The sequence below is a fragment of the Ceratotherium simum genome, chromosome X (genome assembly GCF_057802395.1).
Source record: "Ceratotherium simum simum isolate JZ-2026a chromosome X, ASM5780239v1, whole genome shotgun sequence".
Taxonomy (NCBI): domain Eukaryota; kingdom Metazoa; phylum Chordata; class Mammalia; order Perissodactyla; family Rhinocerotidae; genus Ceratotherium; species Ceratotherium simum.
In genome coordinates this window covers 30,114,298-30,141,052 of record NC_141940.1, presented here as the reverse complement: position 1 = coordinate 30,141,052, position 26,755 = coordinate 30,114,298, and the positions used below count along the sequence as shown (strand labels likewise).

Genomic DNA, 26,755 nt, shown 5'->3' with positions numbered 1-26,755 from the left:
GTACACCTACCTGTAATCACCGTCACTCTAATGAAGTGTCGTTGCCTCTCCACCCACTTCCCAGACCTGCTGCAATTCCAGACTGGCTTACCTGGAGACCTTTGAACCAAGAGATAATGCATCTCCTTGACATTGCCACAAGTATGTAATATGAAGTTTCTTTATGGCCCAAAAGGTCCTGCAGCTATTTACCAGAGTTAGTGTCAACTAGAAAAAAGCAATACTCATGCACTGGCTCTGGAGAGCCAGAATGCCACTGTGAGAGGAGTCAGAGTGGGGGCTTAAGGCATGGGGTCAGGAGATGAATGGAATTTCCGCCTGAGCATTTATCAGAATAGGCCTAGTGATTTTGCAAATATACCTTGAGATTATTTCCCTTGTTTAAAAGAAGGTTTACAGTAGCACCAGAAAAAATGAAGTATTTAGGTATAAATGTAAACAAAATATTCACAGGATCTGTACAGGAAAAACTATGAAACACTGATGAAAGAAATCAAAGATCTAAATAAATGGAGAGATCTACCATGTTCATGGGTTGAAGGATGCAATTATCACTAAGATATCAATTCTCCCCAAACTGATCTTTAGATTTTACACAATTCCAATCAAAATCCCAGCAAGAGGGGCCAGCCCCGTGGCTTAGTGGTTAAGTGCACATGCTCCACTACTGGCGGCCCAGGGTTCGGATCCCGGGCGCGCACCGACGCCCCGCTTCTCCGGCCATGCTGAGGCCGCGTCCCACATACAGCAACTAGAAGGATGTGCAACTATGACATACAACTATCCACTGGGGCTTTGGGGGGAAAAAAAAAAAAAAAAAAGGAGGAGGATTGGCAATAGATGTTAGCTCAGAGCTAGTCTTCCTCAGCGAAAAAAAAAAAAAAAAAAGAGGAGGATTAGCATGGATGTTAGCTCAGGGCTGATCTTCCTCACACACACACACACACAAAATCCCAGCAAGAATTATGGAGATACCAACAAGCTGATTCTAAAATTTGTATGGAAAGGCAAAGGAACTAGAATAACCAAAACAATTCTAAAAAAGAACAAAGTTAGAAGAATTATACTACCTAATTTCAAGACTTACTAGAAAACTACAATAATCAAATCAAGATAGTGTGGACTTGGTGCAAGGATAGACAACAGACAGAAGAGAAAGTCCAAAAATACAGTCAACTGATTTTTGACAAAAGTACAAAGACAATTGAATGGAGAAAGGAAAGTCTTTTCAACAAATGGTGCTGGGACAACTGGACATCTGTATACAAAAAAATGAACCTCAACACATGCCTCACACCTTATACAAAAATTAATTCAGAATGGATCATAGACCTAAATGTAAAATATAGAAATTCTACAATAAAATCTGCATGATCCTGGGTTATGAAAGGCAGTACACTATTAAGAGAATGAAAAGCCAACCCACAGACTAGGAGATGTTACAAATCACATATCTGATAGAAGACTCATATCCAGACTATATAAAATAAAGCTCTTAAAACTCAACAATAGGGCCGGCCCCCTGGCTTAGCGGTTAAGTGCGCGTGCTCTGCTGCTGGCGGCCCGGGTTCGGATCCCGGGCGCACATGAGGCACTGCTTCTCTGGCCATGCAGAGGCCGCGTCCCACATACAGCAACTAGAAGGATGTGCAGCTATGACATACAACTATCTACTGGGGCTTTGGGGGGAAAATAAATAAATAAATAAAATCTTAAAAAAAAAAAAAAAACTCAACAATTAAAAAAACCCAGTTTAAAAATAGGCAAAAGATCTGAACAGATGCTTCACCAAGCAAGATATACAGATGGAAAATTAGCAAATAAAAATATGTTCACAACAACAAAAAATCAAATAACCCAATTAAAAAATGGGCGAAGGACTTAGACACTTCTCCAAAGCTAATATACAAATGGCCAACGGGCATATGAAAAGTTGCTCAACATCACTAATTGTTAGAGAAATGCAAATCACAACCACAAAATATTACCTCATATATATTAGGATGCCTACTATAAAAAAATAGAAAATAGGAAGTGTTGGTGAGGCTGTGGAGAAATTGGAGCCCTGTACATTACTGATGGGAATGTAAAATGGTGCAGCCGCTGTGGAAAACAGTATGGCGGTTCCTCAAAAAATTAAACAGAGAATTACCATAGGACCCAGCAATCCCATTTCTGGGTATATATCCAAAAGAGCTAAAAGCAGGGTCTCAAAGAGATATTTATACCCCCATGTTCACAGCAGCACTGTTCACAAAAGCCAAGAGGTGGAAGCAACCTGAATATCCATCAACAGATAAATGGATAAACAAAATGTGGTATATACATACAATGGAATATTATTCAGCCTTAGAAAAGAAGGAAATTCTGTCACATGCTACACTGTGGATGAACCTTGAGAACATTATTCTAAGTGAAATAAGCCAGGCACGAAAAGACAAATACTGTATGGTTCCACCTATAAGAAGTATCTAAAGTAGTAAAATCCATAGAAACAAGTAGAATGTTGGTTACCAGGGGCTAGGAGAGAGTGAAAGGGGAAGTTACTGTTTAATAGGTATAGAGTTTCAGATTTACAAGATGAAAAAGTTACGGAGATCTGTTTCACAACATTGTGAATATACTTAACACTACTGAACTGTGCATTTAAAAATGCTTAAAATGGTAAATTTTTTGTTTTTTTACCATAATAAAAAAAAGAAGAAAAATATGTTCAATATCATCTGTCATTAGGGAAATGCAAATTAAAAGCATGAGATACCACTGAGAAACTGTCATAGATCAGAGAAGACTAAAGAGACATGACAGCTAAACGCAATGTGGGATCCTGGAACAGAAAGAGGACATAGTGGAAAACTGGTGAAATCCAAATGAAGCTTATAGCTTGATGTTATTGTACCAATGTTAATTTCTTAGTTTTGACCAATGTACTATGGTTTTATATATATATTAGTCTGCTATAACAAAATACCATAGACTGGGTGGCTTGAAAAACAGTCATTTATTTCTCACAGTTCTGGAGACTGGGAAGTCCAAGATCAAAGTGCTGGCTGATTCGGTTCCTGGTGAGAGCCCTCTTCCTGGCTTGTAGATGGCCGCCTTCTTGCTACATCCTCACATGGTAGAGAGAGATGTGGAGAGAAAGAAAGAGAAAGTGCGAGCTCTCTGGTCTCTCCTTATAAGGGCACTAATCTAAACCTAATTACCTCCCAAAGGCCCACCTCCAAATTCCATTACATTGGGGTTTAGGGTTTCCACATATGAATTTTGGAGGGGGACACAATTCAGCCCATAGCATTATATAAGATGTTAATATTAGGGGAACCAGAGTGAAGAGTATATAGGAACTCTCCGTACTGTCTTTGGAATTTTTCTATAAATCTAAAATTATTTGAAGATTTTTTTAAAGTTTTAAAAAAATCAAGGTTAAGAAGAGTTAAAGGTGCTGGTGAGAGGAATTCAGATCATCAATCACAGGATCAGTCTGGGTCAAAAGGAAGAGAGATGGCGGCAGAACCACAACTCTGGGAGAAAATGGGAGGATCAAGGTTCTATGAAGTTTAAAAACAGGGTTAGTTCACCATAAGTGATGCTTCTTGTTTTCCTGGAGGAATATAAAATACTAAAACCTCAAGTATAATGGACTGTGCTTTGTTAAAAATGAGTGAAAAGAGGAGGAGTCAGGTGAAGAAGAAGTGGAATAAAACATCAAAGAAACAAAAAAAGGGAAGATTTTTCCTTAAGAAAAAGAGGTGGTCCACAGTGGCAAGGATCCTAAAATGGTCAACACAAGCTAATATTTAAAAAGCTTTTCATGGGCTGGCCTGGTGGCTTAGTGGTTAAGTGCGCACGCTCCGCTGCTGGCGGCCCGGGTTCGGACCCCGGGCGCGCACCAACGCACCGCTTCTCTGGCCATGCTGAGGCCGCGTCCCACATACAGCAACTAGAAGGATGTGCAGCTATGACATACAACTATCTACTGGGGCTTTGGGGGAAAAAATAAATAAAATTTAAAAAAAATTAAATAAAAAGCTTTTCAATTTCTCCTAAACAATAAAATTACACTTCCAAATGTCATCAATTATTCCACCAGAAACATTTTACATTTTATTATTTTATCAGTTGATAATTTGCAAAAATAAAAAAATAGAATAAGACTTTCCAAAATTTCAATATGGCTCTTTCTACTAACATTAAAACACTGTATTTGCTGCTGAAATACCATAAGTAAATAAACAGAATACAGACACTATGTCATGTTAGTTTAATAATTATTTCAATGAAAGAATAAAACATAATGAAGAGCACATGCTTGCTTGGTGCTAACAACATAACAATTTGCAGTCTTAAAGATTAAGCAAAATGCATAATTTGAACCAGATGTTGAAACGGTTTAGGATTAGTATTTAAGGACAGATATTTCAGAAAATATGTAGACAGGTAACCACACATTTGCTTCAGGGAATCCTCTAGGCAAGTGTCGACATTGCACTTCAGTTGATTTCTCAAAATGAAATTGCAATCTGTTCTCAATAATATATTTTTTAAAATCCCACAGGAGAAGCAGTTCAGCATAGTTCTACAGTCATATTTCTGGCTTCATCACTTACTGGTTATGGGATCTTGGGAAACTTATTAAACTCTCGGAGCTTCAGAGTACTCATCTGTAAAATGAGAATGACAATAGTTAAACCTATTTCATAGGATTACCGTCTGGTGTAGAGTAAGATAATACTTACAGGTATAGTGCTGCTCATGGCACCTGACACATAGTAAGTACTTAATAAAAAGTAGCTAGTATTAGTATCATTATTACTACTACTATTTTTGATTCTTACTACTAATAAAATAATCACCCTTCAAATCTAAAAACAAAACAAAACAGGTTTAGTGGAAGTGAGAGTATGAAAGTAGCTACGATAGGAGGTTGTGGTTGGGGAATAGAACATTGGATTTCAGAGGTGGCGGAGATGACATCCAGGCTGTGGTCAGGGGAATTTGTGGCTAAAGTGGAGTGAAGGTAAAGGCCATTGCTTGGAGTTGAGGTCAAGGAACTGTGAGGAGGTTATGGTTGGTTATCCACATGATGCCTAATTATTTCTCTGAATGAGGACAGGAAACGAGGTGGAGAGGAAGACTCAGTTGCAAAGACTTCACTGGATGCAGGAGAATAACTGGGAAGATGGTAACACAGCCCCACTCCAGGCTTTCCCAGGACCCCCACCCCTCTTTCTCCCAGCTTGCTAGCTCACATCTACCCCCACTCCAACCTACTTTTCCTTCCAAACAGAGAAATCAGGGGAAAAAAACAAAGAAAAACGCTCTATTTCCCAACAGCACCTCACATACACACCTTGGGCACCTACTAAGTACAACCTGCTGTAGATAATACAAGGAGGCTGAAACACTCTTCCTGCCCCAATACCTTGTCATACAACTGAAGAGATAAAAACATGGATGCAAACACTGCATATTGATATCACTGCAGCAGCGTGACACTAAATATTTACATATAACACTCCCCCACAAATAGCAAATGTGAAATAAAAGATACCCAACAGATACTTTTGTTTACCTCAGTCTCATTTCTTACTCTATACTGTCTCCTTGCCATGCGTCCACACATGAAGCAGCACTCTCAGCTGCTTGAGAGGATGACACCTCCCTGGGGTTGCTTATCGAGACCCCATTTGCATTCAGATCTGAGCTACCTGACTGGCTCACCTACAGCTTTAATATTTGAAGGAAGCTTTATGCAGATTCTGGCTTTTTATGAATTTTCTCTGACAGTAGAGAGATTCAAACCATAGCCAATACCTGCTAGTCTAAGGATAAAGACAGAGTCACTTAAAAGGATCTGACTTGCTGTAACTTTAAATATAATTCAGGGTGCTTTTTTCTATGACACATGATAATATTTTTTTCAAAAATCTTTAAACATTTTATTAACTTTGAAGAAGGAATAACAACAGCTACTTTAGAAACTAGAGACACTCAAGCACTGATCTATTCATAGGGTTTATACACAGCTGAAGAAGTTTACATCAAATGGACAAAAAATAGTACAGAAGACCTATATACAGAAAGATTTAGAAAAACCCATCTCTAGAAAGCAGGTCAGATGGACTCAAAGACCTCACTGAATGTAGGAAAATCAATGGGAAGCAATGTAAAGCCTTCTGCTAGGGCATAAAGGTAGGGACCAGTCCATGTAGTCAAGAAAAAAGTTCTTTTTCCTCTCGATCTAAATGCTTGCCTCCAGTCTGGGTTCAGAGAAAGGTCCTGATCATTTGAACTGGTTGTCGATCAAGGTCCCCTTCATTTTCGCTTTCTTGGCTTCCAGTTCAGCCTGGAGAGGAAGAAAAGTATATGTCCTGATACATGACACAAAATTCTCATTTTCCTTCTTTATTCTAACTGCACAAACCCTATTCCTTGATGCTTATTTAGTATACAAACTAGAATAGTGGTTCTAAAATTGTTATGAATCTCTAGCCATTGTTTTCCAATCTTTCTGATGCTATGGCACACACAGAAAACGATATTATCTGTACGGCAAAATGGGGTAAATACACAAGGCTGTGGCCAAAGGCAATCAGTACAGGGATTCCACAGCCCCAGGACCCCTAAAGGGCCAAGGGAGTCAATATCGTGGCATACCAGTATCCTATTCTTGGCAGAACAGGAAGTAAAACACTGTTCTAGAACAGTGCTACTTAAAGTTCTGTGGACCATGCAAGATATGCACAAAAATTGAGAGTAAGCATTTAGGAATTTTTACAGTAATTTGACAGAGTAACAATAAAATAAAATAATTTAATAAGGAGAATTGAGGCAAATTTCTTTTTATTGCATTTTATAAATTACAAATCTGTTCTTGACAAATTGGAAATTTAAAGAAAAAAAGAAAGCACTGCTCCTTCACCTCGGAAAATTTGACGAGCCCTGCTCTAGTCCACTATGGCGAGGTAAAGTAGCTCCCAAGATCCACCACCTCTGTCAGCAAAAAAATCCTCCAGAGTCATTAGAATAGACTGGTATCCCTTTTGATGAGGCACCAATGAAGTGATGTCTGATATTCAAGAAATATCATAAGTAAATTATCATAAAGAAAAGAAAAACATAGGCACCATCATATAGAGATGTGCATGCTCTATGATGAGCCCATGAATAACGTAGAAATTGGTGGTGGTGCCAGTGCTTTAAGAGGCAATGACCAGCCCCAATCCTGGTCCTGCCAACGTAGCACTATCGTATGCCATCACACCCTGCGAGAGCGGCCTTGAACCCCAATGTTTAACTCCTGACCTTGGACCACAAATAGCAGATTTAAATACCATTCTAGTTAGGGCTAGCTAACAAGTACTATAATTTTGGGCCTGGATCCTGTGGTCACTACTCCAGAGCAGGGCATAACAACAATCACAGCCCAGGGTTTGATGCCTGGCAGCCAACTACACCAGCAACCCGACAGACCTCCTACAGGATTTTCCTGACTGCTGGAGGGTCTTTCACACCAAGAAACCCAAATAGTCAAGCCTAGCACCTTGCCACCCCATGCTACTCACCAGCTCTTGCAGCCGCCTTTTGCTCATGCCTTTGCGCTCCAGCTGTTTTTCAATAACTTTGGCATTCTGTGCATACGAGTCAGCAACTTCCCTCTGAGGGAACAAAGAAGCGCCCTTAAACCAGCAGTCTCATCAGTGAGTAACAACAGAGACCTTAAGTAGCAATTTATACAACTCGATTACGAAATTATTACTGAAATGGCAGGACTCTGTTCCCATTCAACTCTTCAGCTTTTCAATAATCCAGGAGAGTTCAGGTTTTGACCAAAACCATTTTTAAAATAACAGATAACACCTCTCTGTAAACATCATTATACTGAAGTACCATAAAGGTAATTGCTGCCACTGCTAAGGACAGACTCACAAACCATCAGAGCTGGACTGGAAGGGACCTGAAATTGTTGAGTCCAATAGGTTTTTTTTTTGTTTTTTTTAACTTCTTTTTTTTGTGTGTGAGGAAGATCAGCCCTGAGCTAACATCCATGCCAATCCTCCTCTTTTTGCTGAGGAAGACCGGCCCTGAGCTAACATCTGAGTCCAATAGTTTTTAAACTGAAAAGGGATGAGGGATTTGCCCCCTAAGGCATCTCAAAAAACAGTTTGAAAAAAGTCACCGATCTAGTCCAACTCCCTGGTCCTCATTTTACAGATGTCCCTGAGATCCAGGGACACAGGAACTAGCCCGGTGCCAGTTTCTTACTAGCACAGTAAGGTCTACAAGCAAAGTTTCTAATTATTCTGCTACTCGGACACTCTAGCTCTAAAGTCCCCTTTCCTTTTGGCCCCCACCCCCCCCAATCCAATCCCCTTGAGAGCAGAAGCACTTACAGCCTCAATCTCCTCTTCTTCTTCATCGATAGTAGACACAGTGACAGAGCTGAACTTGCCCATGTCTTTGGTCCGTTTGGTCATCATCACCTGGAGTCGCAGGAAGAGGAATCAGTCTAGTTCAGCACAGAAGGCTCCGTGAGCCGTGTGTCTGTGTGTGGGGGGCGGTGTGAGTGGACATGCCTGGGTGCTGGGGAGTGGGGAGGAGAGGGGTTGTTGGACGGGACACCCACCTCTTTGGGACAGGCTGGCCTATCTAAAAGTGCCAATGTTTTCATTTGCATTATATTTTTCTAGCATTTTCCATCAAGAGTTTTTAAAGTATATTTAAAAATTAGCCTGATTCATTCTATTTTTAGTTGTTCACGCTGCAAAAAGAAGAAATTTCAAAGGAAATAAATGTGAATAAAAACCATACAATTTCTAACTTTATTCATAGGGCAGCTGTAGGAAAGAAAAAAGAACACATAATAGACGTTACAATCCCGTAACATCTGCTTATACACAAAATGGCATTCTCTTAATAAAGAATGCATCCAATAAAAGGCAGTTTCTCGTGTACTATAACCTTATTTTAAAAGTTAGGGCTAAATCTGTTAACCAGTCTGTCTCCTTCAATGATAATTACCTTCTTAGGAGGCTCTTGTTTCTGAGTATATATATTTGTTTTCCCAAAACCCTGGCCAAACTTGACTACTGCTCCATCCACAATGAAGGTCACGGGAGCATTCTTCGGCTGGGACTGGTAGAAGAGTGGCAGTCCACACCTGCGAACAGCAGAGTCAACCTCCGGGAGGCCTCAGAAGCCAAATCCCCAAAACAGTGATTGGCAAAGCATGCTTGGACTCTGGGCATATTTGTGTTTGTGGCACAAACGAATGATTAGCTCCTCCCAGTGTTTCCCAAAACTACTTGATAAGAATCACTGAGGGTGCTTGTTGAAACTGTTGATCAGATTGCAAGGTGCCCCCCCAGAAGATCTTGATTCAGCAAATCCGGGGGTGAGGTCTGGGAATCTGTCCTTTTACTTAGTATCCCAAGTGATTCTTATCATTAGACAAGTTTGAGAAACGCTGGCTCCTGCTACTGACTGCTTTCCAGTTAAAACTGCTGCCATTCTTCCCAGACATCTGGGTAACTGGTTGGGGGGTTTTGTCTAGTTTTGTGTTGTTTTGTTTTTGCAGTGTCAAGAGGCAGTGCAAAGACTCCACTGCAGTGCTCCGCATACTACTCCCTGCGGTAATCGCCATAATTTCTTTGGTTGGTCATTTTTACTATACTTTTTCAGCTAAATGAAGTAGACCATAAGACGTGATAAAACTAATTTAACTAATCCAGTGTGGCTGTGAAGTAAAATGCCTTCTTAGCCATTTCCCTGCTTTAATTCTCCCAGTCTGAGTCTTCTGAGAGCCAAGACATAACCATAGTTACATCAACAAGATTAAATTTACTATAGCTTAATATTCTCACTATTAATAAGCTAAGGCTAGAAATATATATATTGCTTTATATATTGCAATATATATACTGCTTTAAATAATGCTCTCTAAAGTTCTTGGGTCTGTGGTCCTATAAGAGGCTTTATAAATAGGTCTGGATTAAATTACACAATGTTACATTGACCAGATAACCCAGCAATCCCACTCCAAGAGAAAACACATGTTCCCACCAAGATTTATACTAGAATGTTTAGCAGCTTTATTTATAATAGCCCAAACTGGAAACAACTCAAATGCCTTTCACAGGGTGAATGGTTCAACAAACTGTGGTGCAATGGACTAGTATTCAGCAACAAAGAGGAACAAGCAATTGAGATACATAACAACTTGGATGAAGCCCAAAAGCATTATGCTAAGAAACCAAACATAAAATATATATACATAGTAGAACACAGAGTGGAGAACTTAATAAATATTAGAAAAGGCAAAACCATAGTGACAGAAGGCAGATCAGTGATTGCCAGGGGGGAGGGGTGAGGAAGGGGACAGACTGCAAAGGGCAAGTGGGGTACTGGAAATGTTCTTTATCATGGGAGTGGTGGTGTTACTTGACTGTATGCTTCTGTCAAGACTCATCAAATTATACACTTAGGAAGGGAAAATTTTATTCTATATAAATTACAGCTCAATTTAAAAAATTATACTATGTTGGGGCCGGCCCTGTGGCATAATGGTTAAGTTCGGCATGCTCCACTCCAGCAGCCCAAGTTTGCATGTTTGGATCCTGGGCGCAGACCTATACCACTCGTCAGCCATGCTGTGGTGGCGACCCACATACAAAATAGAGGAAGACTGGCACAGATGTTAGCACAGGGCCAGCTGGTCAGAGATGTAACGTTGACTATTGTCTTCGAGGAGCATATTGGTATTTGTGTAGTTGAAGTTTGAAGGCAGTTGAGATTATAAGGATAAAGACATAACAGAGAATTGTATCTAAATAATTCTTTTCCTAACACATTATTGCCTCTACTTGCTTATGCTCAGAGAAACCTACATTGATAATACTTACTTTGCACACTTCTTCCTGTACTGTCGTTCAATGCCTTCAGGCCTGCGCAGAAAACAGAAGTTAAAAAAAAAAAGATATGAACAAATCTCATAACTTACCAACCTCATTATCTCTTTTCTTTCAAATGCTAAAAGGGCATTTCCAAGTTTTCATTTCATAGATCAATTGGTTAGTTTCAATATGTATTAATTTTAAAGCATTCTTTCCTTCCACAAACATTTACTGAGCCCCTACATGGGTCAGGCATCTCCCTGATGGAGGAGGAGGAGCAGCAGTAGTTATGGTCACAGTAATAACAGTAACATCAACAATAATAATAGTAGTGGCAACCACTTGTATAGCTTGTATTATGTGCCAGGAGCTGTTCTAAAGTGTACATGTATTAACTCATTAATCCTTACAACAACCCTGTGAAGTAGGTCAGATTATCTTCCCATATTACAGATGAGGGCTCCTAAGGACAAAGCAATTACATGATTGGCCCAAGGTCATAGAGCTAGGAAGTAGAATAGGTTGAAGTCAACCCCAGGTTGAATTCAAGCTCAAGAGCCCACACAGCCTTAGATAAACAACACAGGGATCAAGACTCTTCCACCATTCCAGTTGCTTAACAGAAACCTGGGACTCATCCTGATTCTTCTCTCTCACTCATCTCCCACACCTACTTCATGAGCAAATCCTGTCGGTTTTATCTCCAAAAACAGATCTTGAAAGTGTCCACTTTTCTCCACCTTCCTGCCACCATCTTGGCCCAGGCCACCAGAATCTCTTCCCTGGACTGCTGTCACAGCTTTCTGACGGGTCTCCTCACTTCCTCTCCCCTTGTTTAATTTTTTTTAATAAGTGATATATGCACATAGTATACATAAGAGTATAAAATGAAAAGTCAATATCTTCCCCATTCATCCTCCATCCACCCTTTTCTCTTCCCCAGAGGCAAATACTGTTTCTGGTTTCTTCTGCTCCTCTCAGAGATAGTTGGTGCATATACAAAGAATTCTTATTGGTATATAAAGAAAATATGTATTTTTTCTTTTCCTATTTAGACAAATGAAGCATAACTTAACACTGTTCTCTACTTTTTGTTCACTTAAAAATGTATCTTGGTTAAAATATATATATATGTGATCCTTCCCAATCAATTGATAAGGAGTTGCTTCATTTTGTATAAGGGCTGCATTGTATTCCTTTGTATGGATGAACCAAAATGTCTTTTATCTGTTGGATAAATTCCTAGAAGCGTATCCACTTTAAATTCTGATAGATACTGCCAAATTACTCTCTAGAGAAGTTGGACCAATTTACACTCCTACCACCAATGAGAGAGTTCCAGTTCCCCTATGGTCTCGCCAACACAGTATGTTATTAAAATGCATTATTGCCAATTTGGCACATGAAAAATGTGATCTCATAATTGGCATTTCTTTTTTTAAAGAGTGAAGATAGGCATCTTTTTATATATTTAATAGGCATTTGTATTTTCTTTTTTTGTAAACTGTCAGTTCAGACTCTTTATCTAATGAGATGTCTTTTTATTTTATATTAAGGAGATTTGCAAATGTTAAGGGGCCTTGCAAATATTTCTTCCCCAGCTTGACATTTGTCTTTGACTTTTTCCCCCATGTGAAAATTTTAGATTTTGAAGTGGTCAAATCAGTCGTGTTTGTGTGTGTGATACTTAGTTAGGTCTTCCCCATTCTAAATTCGTATCTAAAATAAAAATCCTGACTGCTTGTTCTAGAATCTGCTTCCACTACTCTCTCACTCCAAATCATTCTTGAAATAGAGGCAAGAGTGGCTTTCCAAGACAGCGAGAATAAAATTCAAAGTCCCTACCATGGCCTTCCTAGCACTGACTAGGCCCCTGCCTCAGCACATACATTCCCTCCCCTCCCTCACTATGCACTAGCCACACCTGTCTTCTCTCTGTACTGTGAACAAACAAGTGCCTTCCCACCTCTGACCTTTCACACACACTCTTCTCTTTGCCTGGAATGCTCTTCTCACAACTTTGCCAAGGCTGTCCCATTCTTGTCTTTTTTGGTCTCAGTTCAAATATCACCTAGTCACAGAGGCATTCCCTGACCAGCTTTTCAAAGAGGTCCTCATGTGATTCTGTATGAGCCCTTTGCTTCATTCATATGACTTTCCAGAATCATAATTACTTTATTTTTCTGTCATCTCACTAGACTGTAATGTCCATGAGATCAGAGGTCAGCAGAGACCATGTCTGTCTCACCACTTTATCCCTAGAGCTGAGCAAAGTACTGGAAACAAAGTAGACATGTAATAAATATTGGCTGAATGAATTCTTAAAAGAATTTAAGTTTAGTGAGGAAAATTATAACCATGGAGGTAAGTTCTTAAACAGAGGAATGTATACAGTGTAATGGAAACACAGAGGTGGAAGCACCAAGTCTGTCTGAGGCAGTCGTGGAAGGCTTCATGAGGAGGTGATGTTCAAGCCAACAGTTCTGATAGAAAATGGTATTTCAGGCAGAGGGAATACTACGTGCAAAGGCAAAACAGCACAGCATATTCAGAGAATCACAAATAGTCTAATGTTATTAGGACCTAAAAAATCAAGGGAGTGCTACCAATCTTACACACATAAAAACAGTTATAAGATTATACTACGAACGATTGCATACCAACACATTAAATAACCTAGATGAAATAGACAAATTCCTAGAACAACAGAATGACACTACCAAAACTCACTGGAAAAGAAATAGAAAATCTGGGGGCTGGCCTGGTGACATAGTGATTAAGTTCGCACACTCCACTTCAGCGGCCCAGGGTTCACGGGTTCGGATCCCGGGTGTGGACCTACACATCGCTCATCAAGCTGTGCTGTGGCAGTGTCCCACATACAAAATAGAGGAAGACTGGCACAGCTGTTAGCTCACGGACAATCTTCCTCAAGCAAAAAGAGGAGAACTGGCAATAGATGTTAGCTCAGGGCCAATCTTCCTCACCAAACAAACAAACAAAAAGAAATAGAAAATCTGAATAGACTATAACAAGGAAAAAGATTGAATTAGTAATCAAAAAACTTTGCACAAAGAAAAGACCAGGACCAGTGGCTTCACTGGTGACTGCTACCAAAAGTTGAAAGAATTAATACCAATACTTCACCAACTTTTCAAAAGAGTAAGGAACATCCCAACTCATCCTATGAGGCCAGTATTACCCTGATAACAACACCAGACAAAGATATCACAACAACGACAAACTCGAGATCAATATTGCTTAAGAATATATAGGCAAAAACTCTCAAAAAAATACTGGAAAACCAAATCCAGCAGCATATAAAAATGATTATACAACATGACCAAGTGGAATTAATCCCAGGAATGCAAGACTGGTGCAATATACAAAAAAAAATCAATCAATGCAATACATCGTATCATAGAATAAAAGAGAAAAAACACACGATCATCTCAATAGATGCAATAAAAAGCATTTGACAAAATTCAAAGCCCTTTCAATATACTAGGAATAGAAGGAACTTCCTCTACCTGATAAAGGACATCTATGAAAAATCCACATCTGCTAACCCACATAAACTAACATCACACTTAATGGTGAAAGACTGAAAGCTTTCTCCCTAAGATCAGAAACAAGACAAGGATATTCACTCTCAACACTTCTATTTAACATTGTACTAAAAGTTCTAGCTAGGTCAATTAGGCAAGAAAAAGAATTAAAAGGCATCCAGATTTGAAAGGAAAAAGTAAAACTATATTTTCAGATGACATGATCTTATATATGGAAACCCTAAAGAATCCACACACACACAAAAAAACTATTAGAGCTAATAAATGACTTTAGCAAGACTGCAGGATACAAGATCGATATACAAAAATTAATGATAGTCCTATACACTAGAAATGAACAATCCAAAAACAGAGTTAAGTAAACAAGTCCAGTTACAATATCATGAAAAAGAATAAAATATTTAGGAATTTAACAAAAGAAGTACAAGACTTGTGCATTGAAAACTACAAAACACTGCTGAAAGAAATTAAAAGAACGCCTAAATAAATGGAACAACATCTCATGTTCATTGATTGAAGACTTAATATTGTTAAGATGGCAATACTCCTTAAATGAATCTACAGCTTCAACATAATCCCTATCGAAATACCAGCTGTTTTTTTTAAGGCTTTTTTTTTTTGGAGGAAGATTGGCCCAGAGCTAACATCTGTTGCCAATCTTTCTCTTTTTTTCTCCCCAAAGCCCCAGTACGTAGTTGTATATCCTAGTTGTAGGTCCTTCTAGTTCTTCTATGTGGGACTCCGTCTCAGCATGGCTTGATGTGCGGTGAGTAGGTCCACGCCCAGGATCCAAACCGGAAAACCCTGGGCCACCAAAGCAGAAAACACGAACTTAACCGCTATGCCACCAGGCCCCCAGCTGGCTTTTTTGCAGAAATTGACAAGCTACTCCTAAAATTCACATGGAATTGCAAAGAATCCAGAATAGCAAAAGCAATCTTGAAAAAGAAGAACAAAGTTGGAGGATTCACACTTCCCAGTTTCAAAACTTACTACAAAGGTACAGTAATCAAGACAGGGTGGTACTGGCCTAAGGATAGACATATAGATCAATGGACTAGAACTGAGAGTCCACAATAAACCCATACATATATGGTTAATTGATTCTGACAAGGGTGCCAAGACCACCCAATGGGGAAAGAATAGTCTTTCAATAAATGGTGCTGGGACAACTGGATAGCCACATGCAAAATGATGAATTTAGATACCTGCCTCACACCATATACAAACATTAACTCAAAATGGATGAAAGACTTAAATGTAAGAACTAAAACTATAAAACTCTTAGAAGAAAATATAGGCATAAATCTTCCAGACTTTGGATTAGGCAATGGTTCCTTAGATACGACACCTAAAGCACAAGCAATCAAAGAAAAAATAGATAAATGGGACTTTACTAAAGTCAAAAACTTCTGTGCTTCCAGGAATACCATCAAGAAAGTAAAAAGGCAACCCAAAGAATGAGAGAAAATATTTACAAATTATGTATCTGATAAGGGACTACTATCTATAACATATAAAGAATTCTTACAGCTCAACAATAAGGCAATTACTCCAATTAAAAAATGGGCAAAGAATTTAAATAGACATTTATCCAAAGAAGATACACAAATGACCAATGAGCACACGAAAAGAGGCTCAACATCATTTGCCATCTGGGAAATGCAAATCAAAACCACAATGAGGCACCACTTCACACACACTAGGATAGCTATAATAAAAAAGACAGACAATAACAACTATTGGCAAGAATGCGGAGAAATTGGAACCCTCATATATTACCAGCAAGAATGTAAAATGGTGCAACCACTTTTGAAAACACTCTGCCAGTTCCTCAAAAGGTTAAACATAGAGCTACCATATGACCCAGCAATTCTTAAGTATACACCCACGAGAACTGAAAACACGTTCACACAAAAACTTGTACACAAAGGTTTACAGCAGTATTACTCATAACAGTAAAAAAATGGAAACAGCTCAAATGTCCATCAACTGAAGAATGGATAAACAAAATGTGGTGCATCCATACAATGGAATATTATTCAGCCATAAAAAGGAATAAAGTACTGAGTCCTTCTACAACATGGATGAACCTTGAAAACATACTAAATGAAAGATGCCAGACACAAAATGCTACATATTTATGGTTCCAATTTAATGCAATATCTAGAATATGCAAATCCATAGAGACAGAAAGTAGATTAGTGGCTGCCAGGGGCTGGGGGAAAAGGAAACGGGGAGTGACTGCTAATAGGTACAAGGTTAATTTGGGGGGTGGTGAAAATGTTTGGGAATTAGATAGTGATGATGATTGCACAACCTTGTGAATATACTAAAACCACTGAATTGTATACTTTTAAATGGTGAGTTTTATGCTATATGAATTATATCTCAATTAAGAATACTAAATCTCTGAGGGTGGAGCTAAGGCATTGGTACTTTTTAAAAAACTCTTCCAGATGGTTCTGACACAGCCAGGGTTGAGAATCACTTCGTAAGGGTGCATTGAAGAGTAGAATAGCTGAGACATACATTATGCACATCTTTAGCTGTACTGGATATTGCCAAAGGGCCTTCCAAAGTCATTCTAACTCTTTATGCTCCTTCTGGTACTGGAGGAGACTCCCAGCTGCTCCCTGACAACACATGGTTATTATTTTTACAGTTGAGGGATAAGGAAACTGGGGCACAAAAAGGTTAGGTGACTTGCCCAAAGTCACAAAGTGGTGCTGCTTGGGGTGTAACTCCAAAGTCTGTGCTCTCCACCATCTTTAACATTCTGCCTCTCCACTTACAAGTATTGCTTATGTCAAATGTGCTCCAAGTCACTAACATCACTGGACTGGGGCACTAGCCATATTTTCAGTTCTGTGTACCCACATCTAGTTCCTATTAGGACTCTAAATCCAACCTCAGCCTGAAGGGAGAGATTCACCATACAACTGACTTCTAGAATCCTGAGGTCAGGCAATCTCATAAGCCCAAGCTTTGAAAGCACAAGAATATCAAATAAAGGGGGCTGTATATTTCCCAATGAGTTAATCTTCAAACACCAATGAGAAATGGGATTTTGTCAAGTTTACAAAAATGTATCTATTCCTAACTATGTGCCAAGAATTGGGCAAGATGTCCTAAGGGTTTCAGAAGTATAAGGTAGGGTTCTTGCTCTCAAAAACTTCATCTTCTTAAGATATTGTGACTCTACTGTAAATGAGACAAGGCTTTTAAGTGCTATGATTATAAAGCAGTGATTAATATGAGCTAGATATTTGGACTACTTGACCTTGGTTTTCTTTCCTACCCTTAATCTCCAGGATATGTGAGATAGGGAAGGTCAAAAACAAAAGAAAACATTCTCCCTGGTTGTGGTAGCCAGCCTCTAAGATGGCCCCCAAGGATCCTTGCCCCCTGCTATTGACACCCTTGTACAGTCCCCTCCCACAATGAATAGGGTTGACCTGTGACACTTACAGGACACTGCAGAAATGATGGTGTGTGACTTCTGAGTCTTGGTCATAAAAGATATTGTGGCTTCTGCCTTGTTCTCTCTTGGATTACTCACGCTGTGGGAAGCCAGCTGCCATGTCACAAGGATACTCAAGCAGCCCTATGGAAGATCCTTGTGGGGAGGAACTGCGGCTTGTCTCCAACAGTGAGCACTCAGCTGCTAATCATGTGAGTGAGCCACCTTGGAAGTGGAACCTCCCACCCTAATCAAGACTTCAGGGCCGGACCCGTGGCTTCGCGGTTGGATGCGCGCGCTCCACTGCTGGCGGCCCGGGTTCGGATCCCGGGCGCGCACCAAGGCGCCGCTTCTCTGGCCATGCTGAGGCCGTGTCCCACATACAGCAACTGGAAGGATGTGCAACCATGACATACAACTATCTACTAGGGCTTTGGGGGAAAAAATAAATAAATAAATTAAAAAAAAAAAAAAAAGACTTCAAATGACTGCACCCATGGTGGAGCTCTTAAGCACAGCCTCACGAGAGAGCAGAACCACCCAGCTAAGCTGCTCTTGAATTCCTGACCCACAGAAACTACATGAGCTGATAAATGTTTGTTGTTTAAAAAAAAAATCAGGGGAGTACCAGGAGATGAGGATGAACAGGTATGCCAAGGCCAGAGCCTTCAGGCTTGCATTTTATCCTGCTAACCAGGATTTTTTAAATGAAATCGGATAGGGGAAGGGGAGGAGTCCTTAATGGATTGGGCTCCATTCTTCCCCAATCAGAGAAGCTTATTTATATTTCTGGTAAGAATTTAATTTAAAGAAAGGATTCACTGTCGAAAAATGTTTGAAAGGCACTGCTATAGGTGATGAAGAGTCATGGAAAGCAGGAGATTGACATAATGTGCATTTGAGATCATTCAGGCAGTAGACAACAGACTGGAGGAGAACAAAACTAGAGGCAAAAGACCAGGTAAGAGGCCACTTCAACAGCACAAGCAAGTGATGTCGGGTACCAGAACAATGGCAGTGTAGCAGGGCTGAACAGAAGGAGTCAGCCACGAGAGAGACTAGAAGGTAGAATTGACAGTACGTGGTGAGTGACTGGATGTGTGTAGGGGATGGTGGGGACAGGCATGGATGAGATGAAGACTGGCTTCCAGATTTCTGCTTTGGGCCACTGCATGAATGGTGGTGTCATCGTAGAAGGAGGAAAAAGAATTGTGTTTGGCTGACAGTTAGAGACTTGATTGCAGTGGCTTCAACATGAGAGCTTGTTCTCATGTAAAAGAAGTCTAGGGGAAGATGGTGCCTGGCCATGGTTAAGACCCAAGGATAGCATGGCAAAAGCTCTGCAGTTCTTGTGGCTTTTCCTTCCCAGTCCCAGGATGGCAGCTGGTGCTCCAATTATCACATCCATTTCTTTTTCTTTCCTTTTTTTTTTTTTTTTGGTGAGGAAGATTGGCCCTGAGCTAACATCCGTTGCCAACCTTCCTCGTTTTGCTTGAGGAAGTTTTGCCCTGAGCTAACATCTGTGCCAATCTTCCTCTATTTTGTATGTGGGATGCTGCCACAGCATGGCTTGATGAGCAGTGTGTAGGTCTGTGTCTGGGATCCAAACCCGCGAACCCCAGGCTGCTGAAGCAGAGCATGGGAACTTAACTGCTACGCCACCGGGCTAGCCCCTATCATGTCCATTTTCCAAAATGCAGGAAGAAATAAGAATAGAAGAGTCAAAAGGGCTTTTCCTTGGAAGCCCCACCCAACAACTTCTACTTCCATCCCTTTTACTTGGCAAAAGCTAAGTCATATTCAGAATCTTAGAGTTTTTTTTTTTTTGGAGGGGAGCTGGAACATGTACTCTAACTTTATAGACACTAGTATATAGGCGGGTATAATAGAAGAGTGTTCAAGTGGTGCTGAGCAAACCAATCTGCTGAATTTTCCACATTAGAGAAATGATGAGTTTGGCCTTAGTCTTGTTGGATCTGAGGTGGAACATCAGGTGAAGAGGTAGAATAGGCAGTTAGATATACAGTTCTGGGCACAGGAGAGAAACGTAGGCAGATCTAGATTTTGTGAGTCATCAGCATATAAGTGTAACTGATGCCAAGAAAGGTGGTAAGAATGTCCAAGGGGAGTATAAAGAGAGAGGGGATAAAATCAAGGTCAAAATCAAAATCCCTGGAGAACACCAACATTTAAGGGGCAGGCAGAAGAAGAATCCAGAAGACTGAGAAAGCCAAAGAAGTAGAAGGAAAGTCACAAGAGTAGCTTCACAGAAATCAAGGGAGGAGACAGCATCAAGGGAGACATGGTCAACAAAGATACGGACAGAAAAGCACCCACTGGAGTAACAACTGGGGGAGTGGTGGATGAGGGAAAGAGGGTACTGGGAAACAACAGTGTCAAAGGAGAGGTACTTTAGAATGGAAGACTTGGAGGTGGAAAGTGATGGGCTCCAGGGCATGTGTTGGGCAGACTGCTGTATTTTCAGTAACTGGTGCTGCTACACTCAGCTGGCTAAAGAGGAAGGGTAAGAGCAGACTGAAATTCTACCCTGGCCAGCAGGGGAGCACCCTAGAGTGGGCCCTTGGAAAGACTGTTCATGATTAATGCAGGAGCTATGTCAACCAAAGGGGAAGTTCACCATGCCTTGTTGGTCAACTAAGAACTCTGTGGCCCAAGAAAGCTATCTGGCCAAAGGCCAGGCCACTGGCCTAGGCAATACCCGGCACTAAGGCTGGGCCTGAAGCTGGCTCACTTCCAGGATCAGGCCAATTAGATTCCAGGGTTTCTACTTCAGGTTAGGGCCACCCAGTTTTCTGGCCTAGAGGTGGGGGCATCTGCCTTAGAGTGCCATAGAAGCCTGTGGCCTAGTTGTGTTGTTAGCTTACTTTCTGTATTAACTGAACAATATATGTTCATTTAATGTATGTAATATATAATAGTACATACGTATACATACAATAATACATATTGTATATATAATATATACAATAATATAAAATAAATATTTTAGTGATCCTAAAGATAGTAAGTTGATAATTTTCAAAACCAGAAACCTAAATAAAGGTTAATCAAAGGAGAAAAAGTACAAGAGAATGGATTAGCTTTAGATAGGGCACATTATTTCTAAACCTTCCTATACACCATAACAGAGTGCTTCCCCGATGTTTCCTGAAGGGCCTTCCTTTGTGAATTTTGTAAGTTTTCATAAGAACCAGTGTTGTATCTTGTATCTAACCAATTTTCTCTTCAACTGCATAATTCTAGAAGCCCAGTTGTCACAGTGGTGCTTGATGCCTGATTTGCTACTGAATGTCACCTGGCAGCAGTTTCTAACTCTTTTCATTAGTGTGAGCTGATAACAGTTTGGTTTCTTAAATAAACACAGCTAGATGTCAGCCTGTACCTTTTTCCAGTTCAACGTAAGAATATAAGCTCCATCAGGGCAGGGTTCTTTACTTGTTTACTGGTTGTACTAGGTTGGAGCATGTCCCTTAAAAAGTCATGTGCTTCTGGGAACCTCAGAATGTGACCTTATTTGAAAAGAGGGTCGTTGCAGATATAATTAGTTAAGATGAGGTCATGGTGGGCCGGCCCCATGGCTTAGCGGTTAAGTGAGCGCACTCCACTGCTGGCGGCCAGGGTTCAGATCCCGGGCGCGCACCGACGCACTGCTTCTCTGGCCATGCTGAGGCCGCGTCCCACATACAGCAACTAGAAGGATGTGCAGCTATGACCTACAACTATCTACTGGGGCTCTGGGGGAAATAAATAAATAAATAAATTTAAAAAATTAAAAAAAAATGAGGTCATGGAGATGAGTAGAATGTGCCCTTAATCCAATATGACTGATGTCCTTATAAGAAGAGAAGAAACACAGAGATGGAGACACAGGGGGAAGGCCATATGATGGTGCGGACAGAGGCGAGAGTGATTGCATCTACAAGCCAAGAAATGCCAAGGATTGCCGGCAAACACCAGAAGCTAGGAAGGGGCAAGGAAGGATCCTCCCCTAGAGCCTTCAGAGGGAGCATGGCCCTACCGACACCTTAATTTCAGACTTCTAGCCTCCAGAACTGTGAGACAATTAAGTTCTGTTGTTTAAGCCACCCAGTCTGTGGTACTTTGTTATAGCAGCCCTAGCAAACTAATACACTAGTATATCCCAGGCTTCTAGGACAGTACCTGGCACGTAGTAGGAGCTCAATAAACGAAATATTTGCTGAATGAATGGATGGACTTTTAATTCCCTAGGATTGACCTCTCTGCGGCATTTGGCACCTGTTGATGACCACCTCCCCCGCCACACACACTTCTTGAAACTTTCTCCTCTCCTGTTTTCCACATCACCAGGTTCTCCTGGTTCTGTTCCAATGATCTTGTCTGCTTTTTAAACGTCAATGTTTCCCAGGATTGTATCTTCAGTCCTCTCTTCTTGTTCCACACTCTATGTAATTTTACCCCTTCCCAGGTTTCAATTACCCATATATACCAAGTACTCCCAAATCTAAAACAGAGGGGGGCCGGCCTGGTGGCACAGCAGTTAAGTGCGCATGCTCTGCTACTGCTGGCCCGGGTTCGGATCCCGGGCGCGCACCAACGCACCACTTGTCAAGCCATGCTGTGGCGGTGTCCCATATAAAGTGGAGGAAGATGGGCATGGATGTTAGCCCAGGGCCAGTCTTCCTCAGCAAAAAGAGGAGGATTGGCAGATGTTAGCTCAGGGCTGATCTTCCTCACAAAAAAAAAAAAAAAAGAATTACCCAAATCTAAAACAAATCTAACCATGTCACTTCTCTGCTTAAAAAAAGGAGAAGTCTATTGCCTACAGATAAAGTCCAAACTTGTCTATTTCAGCATTCTACTCTGTCCTCACCCCAGGATGCATGAACCCCTTCCCATAAAGTAACCTGGGCTCTAGCCACAAAGGACTATTCAAATTTCCCAAGCACACCATACTTGATGCTTTTAATGCTTACATATTCCCTCCACCTGGCACGCTCCTCATTCCCCTCACCCACTTGGTGAAATCCTAGTTCAAGGCCAAACACAAATGTCACCATCTCTTGGTGCCTTTCCTGACCATCATTCAGGCGGGATGACCCACTTCCATCTGTCTTCCCATAGCCTTCTGTTCACCACACCAGTATTTTATCATATCACAATGGGTAGCCTGTTCCCTCACTGAGCCACGAGCTCTTTAATGGTAAGGGCAGTAACTTATTCACCTTTACAGATCCAGTTCCTAGCTCAGTGCCTGGCCCATAGTATGCTCCAAGAGATTACAAGTTGAATGAACTCACTCTACTCACAAAAAAAAATCCTACAGCTATCAAATGGCAATAGAATCACACCTCAGCAACATTTCAACAAAGCACAATAAAGATATTGCTGTATTAACAGAAGTTAGAGAACAACCACAAATGTCAAAGTATTGGGCCCAAATGGATGACCTGTTCGCTGGGGTCTTTATATTCCTCAGAACTAGACCGCAATATAATAAAGAAATCCTAGACAGAGAACATCAACCTCTTACCTCCGAAGATACATAGTCTCCTCATCTTCTGTGTTACAAAACTTGTGGGCATGTTTGGCAGCATCAATCACACGGGACCGATCCCGGGGCCTCATGGGCAATTTCTCTAACTGACAGTCTGAAGGAATGGAGAAAGATTTGGTCACCAGAGCCAATGAAAAATACCTGAGGCCATCAGAAGTTTCCAGTGGGGCCCTTAGCACTGTAATTTTTACTATAATTACTATGCTTATGGAAGCCTATTATTGAATTTTCCAACTAAAAATGATTTGGTGTCAGGAGACCTGGATTTTAGTTCCAGCCTTACTACTCTGGTGATCTTTGGCAAATCACTTCCTCTTTTGGGGATCATTTTCCTTATCTGAAGAGTGAGTAGATTATATTATCTCAAAAGTCCTTCCCAGCACTGCAATTCAAGTTTTCTATGAGCATTTCTGTAATCGTAGTACACTTGGTTCGTGTTATAATGCATTAGAATCAGAAGAGACAATCCAGTGTCCTGTGACGCCTATAAGGAAGGTGTTGGGAAAGTGGATATGTGCTTAGAAAAGGAGAGAGAGGGTGGGCGGTATGCTACACATAGTATGCAAATGACCCATTCCACTTAGAGGCATTTTAATCCAAGAACAATAAAAACATACAGGAAATAAATTAGGTACAGTTATAAAGCAGATGGCAAATTGAAATAATACAAATTAAGTACCTAAAGGATCACAGAGAAGTCAAGTGATCAGAGTGACTGGAGATTAATGGAGGAGGTGGAGAGGGAGCTGGAGAACAGCAGGCAGTTCATACATTAGCTCATTACTCTTCACAATGACCTGCTGGGGGAGACATTTATTATTCCTAGTTTAAACATGAGGACATTGAGGCTTAGGAAGGGAAGCATAAGAGATCTGCCACACATTTCATAAGAAGCAGAACAAGAATTCAAATCCAACTCTAGGTGATCAAAAGAGAATTCACTTACTCCATAAATATGGGCCCTCCATGTACCAGGCACAGTTCAAACATCGTGCTGGGGATTTGGCAAAGAACAAAGTAAACAAAGTCCCTGACCTGATGAAGTTTACAGTTTAGTGGAGGAGGCAGAAAATTTAAAAATAATAATTATTTAATATGATCTTAGACAATTATAAGTGCTAATAAAAAAATTAGGATATTAAGAGGATGAACAGTGATTCAGATAGTGAGAGGTACTCCCAAGAAAAATGAGGCAGGGTAAGAGGACAAAGTGTGACAGGGGTGCTCTTTTAGATAAGGTAGTCAGGGAAGAGTTTTCTAAGGAAGCGACATTTCAGCAGAGTCCTGAATGAAATAAGGAAGCACTAAGGGAAGAGTGTTTGAGGCAGAAGAAATGCCAATCCAAAAGGCTCTGGGGGCAGGAACATTTTGACATGATGGAGAAAAATCGAGAAGGCCACTGTAGCTTCAGCGCAGTGAGCACGGGGAAGAGTGTTAAGAGACGAAGTCTGAGAGGTAGCTGTGGGTCTGATCACACAGGGTCTTGGTAGAGACTTTGGTTTTATTCTCGGTGTTATAGAAAAACACTGGTTTGGAACAAGACTCTGGCTGCTGTGTGGTGAATAGACCAGTGGGGGCAAAGAGTGGAGAGCAAGAAACTATTGTGGCAATTCAGGTGAGGGATGCTGGTGGCCTGGACTAGAGTGGCAGAAATGGAGGTGGTAAGGATCAGATTCTGGATAGATTTTCAAGGAAGCACCTGCAGAATTTGTTGATGGACTGGATGGAGAAGTCAGGAATGATTCTGAGATACTGACTGACAGTGGTACCACTGACTTCGATAGGGCAGACTGAGGAGAATGGTAGAGAGCAGGGAGTAGGGGGTCGTCAAGTTAATTGTGAACATGATCTCTTTGAGAGGCCCATTAGACATCCAAGTGGAGAGGCTGAATAGGCAGTTGGAGTTTGAGGAGAGGTGTAGGTTAAAGATGAACACCCTCGAGAGTCATCAGCATATAGATGGTATTTAAAGCTTGGTAATGGTTGAGATCACCTAGGGAGTGAGTACAGACTGAGAACAGGTGACGGAACTGAGCCCTAGGGCCGTGCAATGCCTAAAAGTCTGCGACAGAAAGAGGAGCCAGACACTGAGAAGTGGCAAAATCGAGGTAAGAGGAAAATCAGGAGAGTGTGGACTCTTGGATGCAAATGAAAGTGTTTCAAGAAGGATGGAGTGGTCATCTCTGGCACTGAGAGGTGGATTAAAGTGAGCATTGATAATTGACCACTGGAACTGGGAACATGTTCAGTCAATAATCTTGACAAATATGGTTTAGATGGTGAGGAGAGAAGGGAAGCCTGCCTGAAGTCAGGTCAAGAAGGAACGGGAAGTGAGGATGCAGAGACAGCCAATATAGGCAGCTCTTTTTAGAAGTTTTGCTATAAAAGAGGCAAAGAAATGAAGTTATAGCTAGAGGAGAATGTAGGCTCAAGGAAGAGTTTTATTTTCGCTTAAGATAAAAGCTATTACAGCATCCTTGTATCCAGCAGAAAGATCACAAAGTTTCTAGAGGCGGAGTGGAATGAGAGGGAGATACAGTGTATTTTTTCTGAAGGAGGAAGTTCGTTTTGCGGAAGGTCTGGATACATAGTTACAAGGTAAAACAAAAAAAGCTGCCCTAGAGTCGGGCGTAGATGCGTAGGGAGGATTTTGACGGAGAGGGAAAGCCCACCAATCTTCACTGAACGTGGCTCCCAGACCACAGCCAGAGGAAATTCGCCCAAGAGAACGCGAAGCTTCGCTCCTCGCAGACGCCCCGCAGTTCCCGACTACTCACCCAGCACCAGGACCATTTGGCCGCACAAACAGTAGTAGACGTGGAGGGGCTTCTCGCCATCATCATATTCCTCCCGGTCCCGGGTGTCGGAGCAAACTACCGACCGCGACACTACTTTAGGCATAGTTCAGACGAGCAGCCTGCGAGCTCAACGCCAAAATCAAGGGTCGCGCAGAAATGACGTCACAGACCTGCGCAGAGCCTTTCCCCTGCGTTTCTCAGGTCACATGTCAGTAGTAGTCATGTGGACTTCCGGGCGGTCCCATTAGGCTAAGATGCGTGGGGGCCGCCCTGAGCCTCCCAGACTCTGCTTTGCCTTAGCCTGAGTTAGCTGGGACCCCTTTGCCTGGGACACTCTTAATATTATTTAAATTATTCATTTATATTTCTATACACATATGCATGTGTATATGCATATACATATACACACATATATGTAAAACCAGATATAACAAGAGACTATATTACACATATATGTGTAATACAGATTTTAG

At 41.0% G+C, this 26,755-nt stretch overlaps 1 protein-coding gene across 3 annotated transcripts; it reads right to left on the bottom strand.

The window, feature by feature from the left end:
* Window positions 1–4,249: 4,249 nt before the first annotated feature.
* STEEP1 (STING1 ER exit protein 1) lies at window positions 4,250–26,433 on the bottom strand. 3 transcript variants are annotated; one of them, XM_087427166.1, is made up of 9 exons: window positions 26,262–26,353; window positions 24,164–24,281; window positions 23,461–23,578; window positions 10,905–10,946; window positions 9,025–9,163; window positions 8,397–8,486; window positions 7,569–7,661; window positions 6,257–6,349; window positions 4,250–4,664 (listed from the first exon to the last, which is right to left on the bottom strand). In XM_087427166.1, the coding sequence occupies exons 3-8, from the start codon at window positions 23,553–23,555 to the stop codon at window positions 6,287–6,289; spliced, it is 522 nt and encodes a 173-aa protein (XP_087283292.1). In that variant the 5' UTR covers window positions 23,556–23,578; window positions 24,164–24,281; window positions 26,262–26,353; the 3' UTR covers window positions 4,250–4,664; window positions 6,257–6,286. The 3 variants fall into 3 exon arrangements, with proteins under 3 accessions (XP_087283292.1, XP_087283291.1, XP_087283290.1); XM_087427165.1 differs by having other exon boundaries at window positions 24,164–24,284; window positions 26,262–26,350; XM_087427164.1 differs by lacking the exon at window positions 24,164–24,281 and having other exon boundaries at window positions 26,262–26,433.
* Window positions 26,434–26,755: the final 322 nt, after the last annotated feature.

Excerpts from the sequence above, each read along its gene's own strand:
- STEEP1 (XM_087427164.1), bottom strand. The coding sequence starts at position 26,385 with ATGCCTAAAGTAGTGTCGCGGTCGGTAGTTTGCTCCGACACCCGGGAC. Across the intron at positions 23,579-26,261 it reads CCAAATGGTCCTGGTGCTGG|ACTGTCAGTTAGAGAAATTG; the intron begins GTGAGTAGTCGG and ends CCATTCCTTCAG. Across the intron at positions 9,164-10,904 it reads TACAGGAAGAAGTGTGCAAA|GTGTGGACTGCCACTCTTCT; the intron begins GTAAGTATTATC and ends TGCTGTTCGCAG.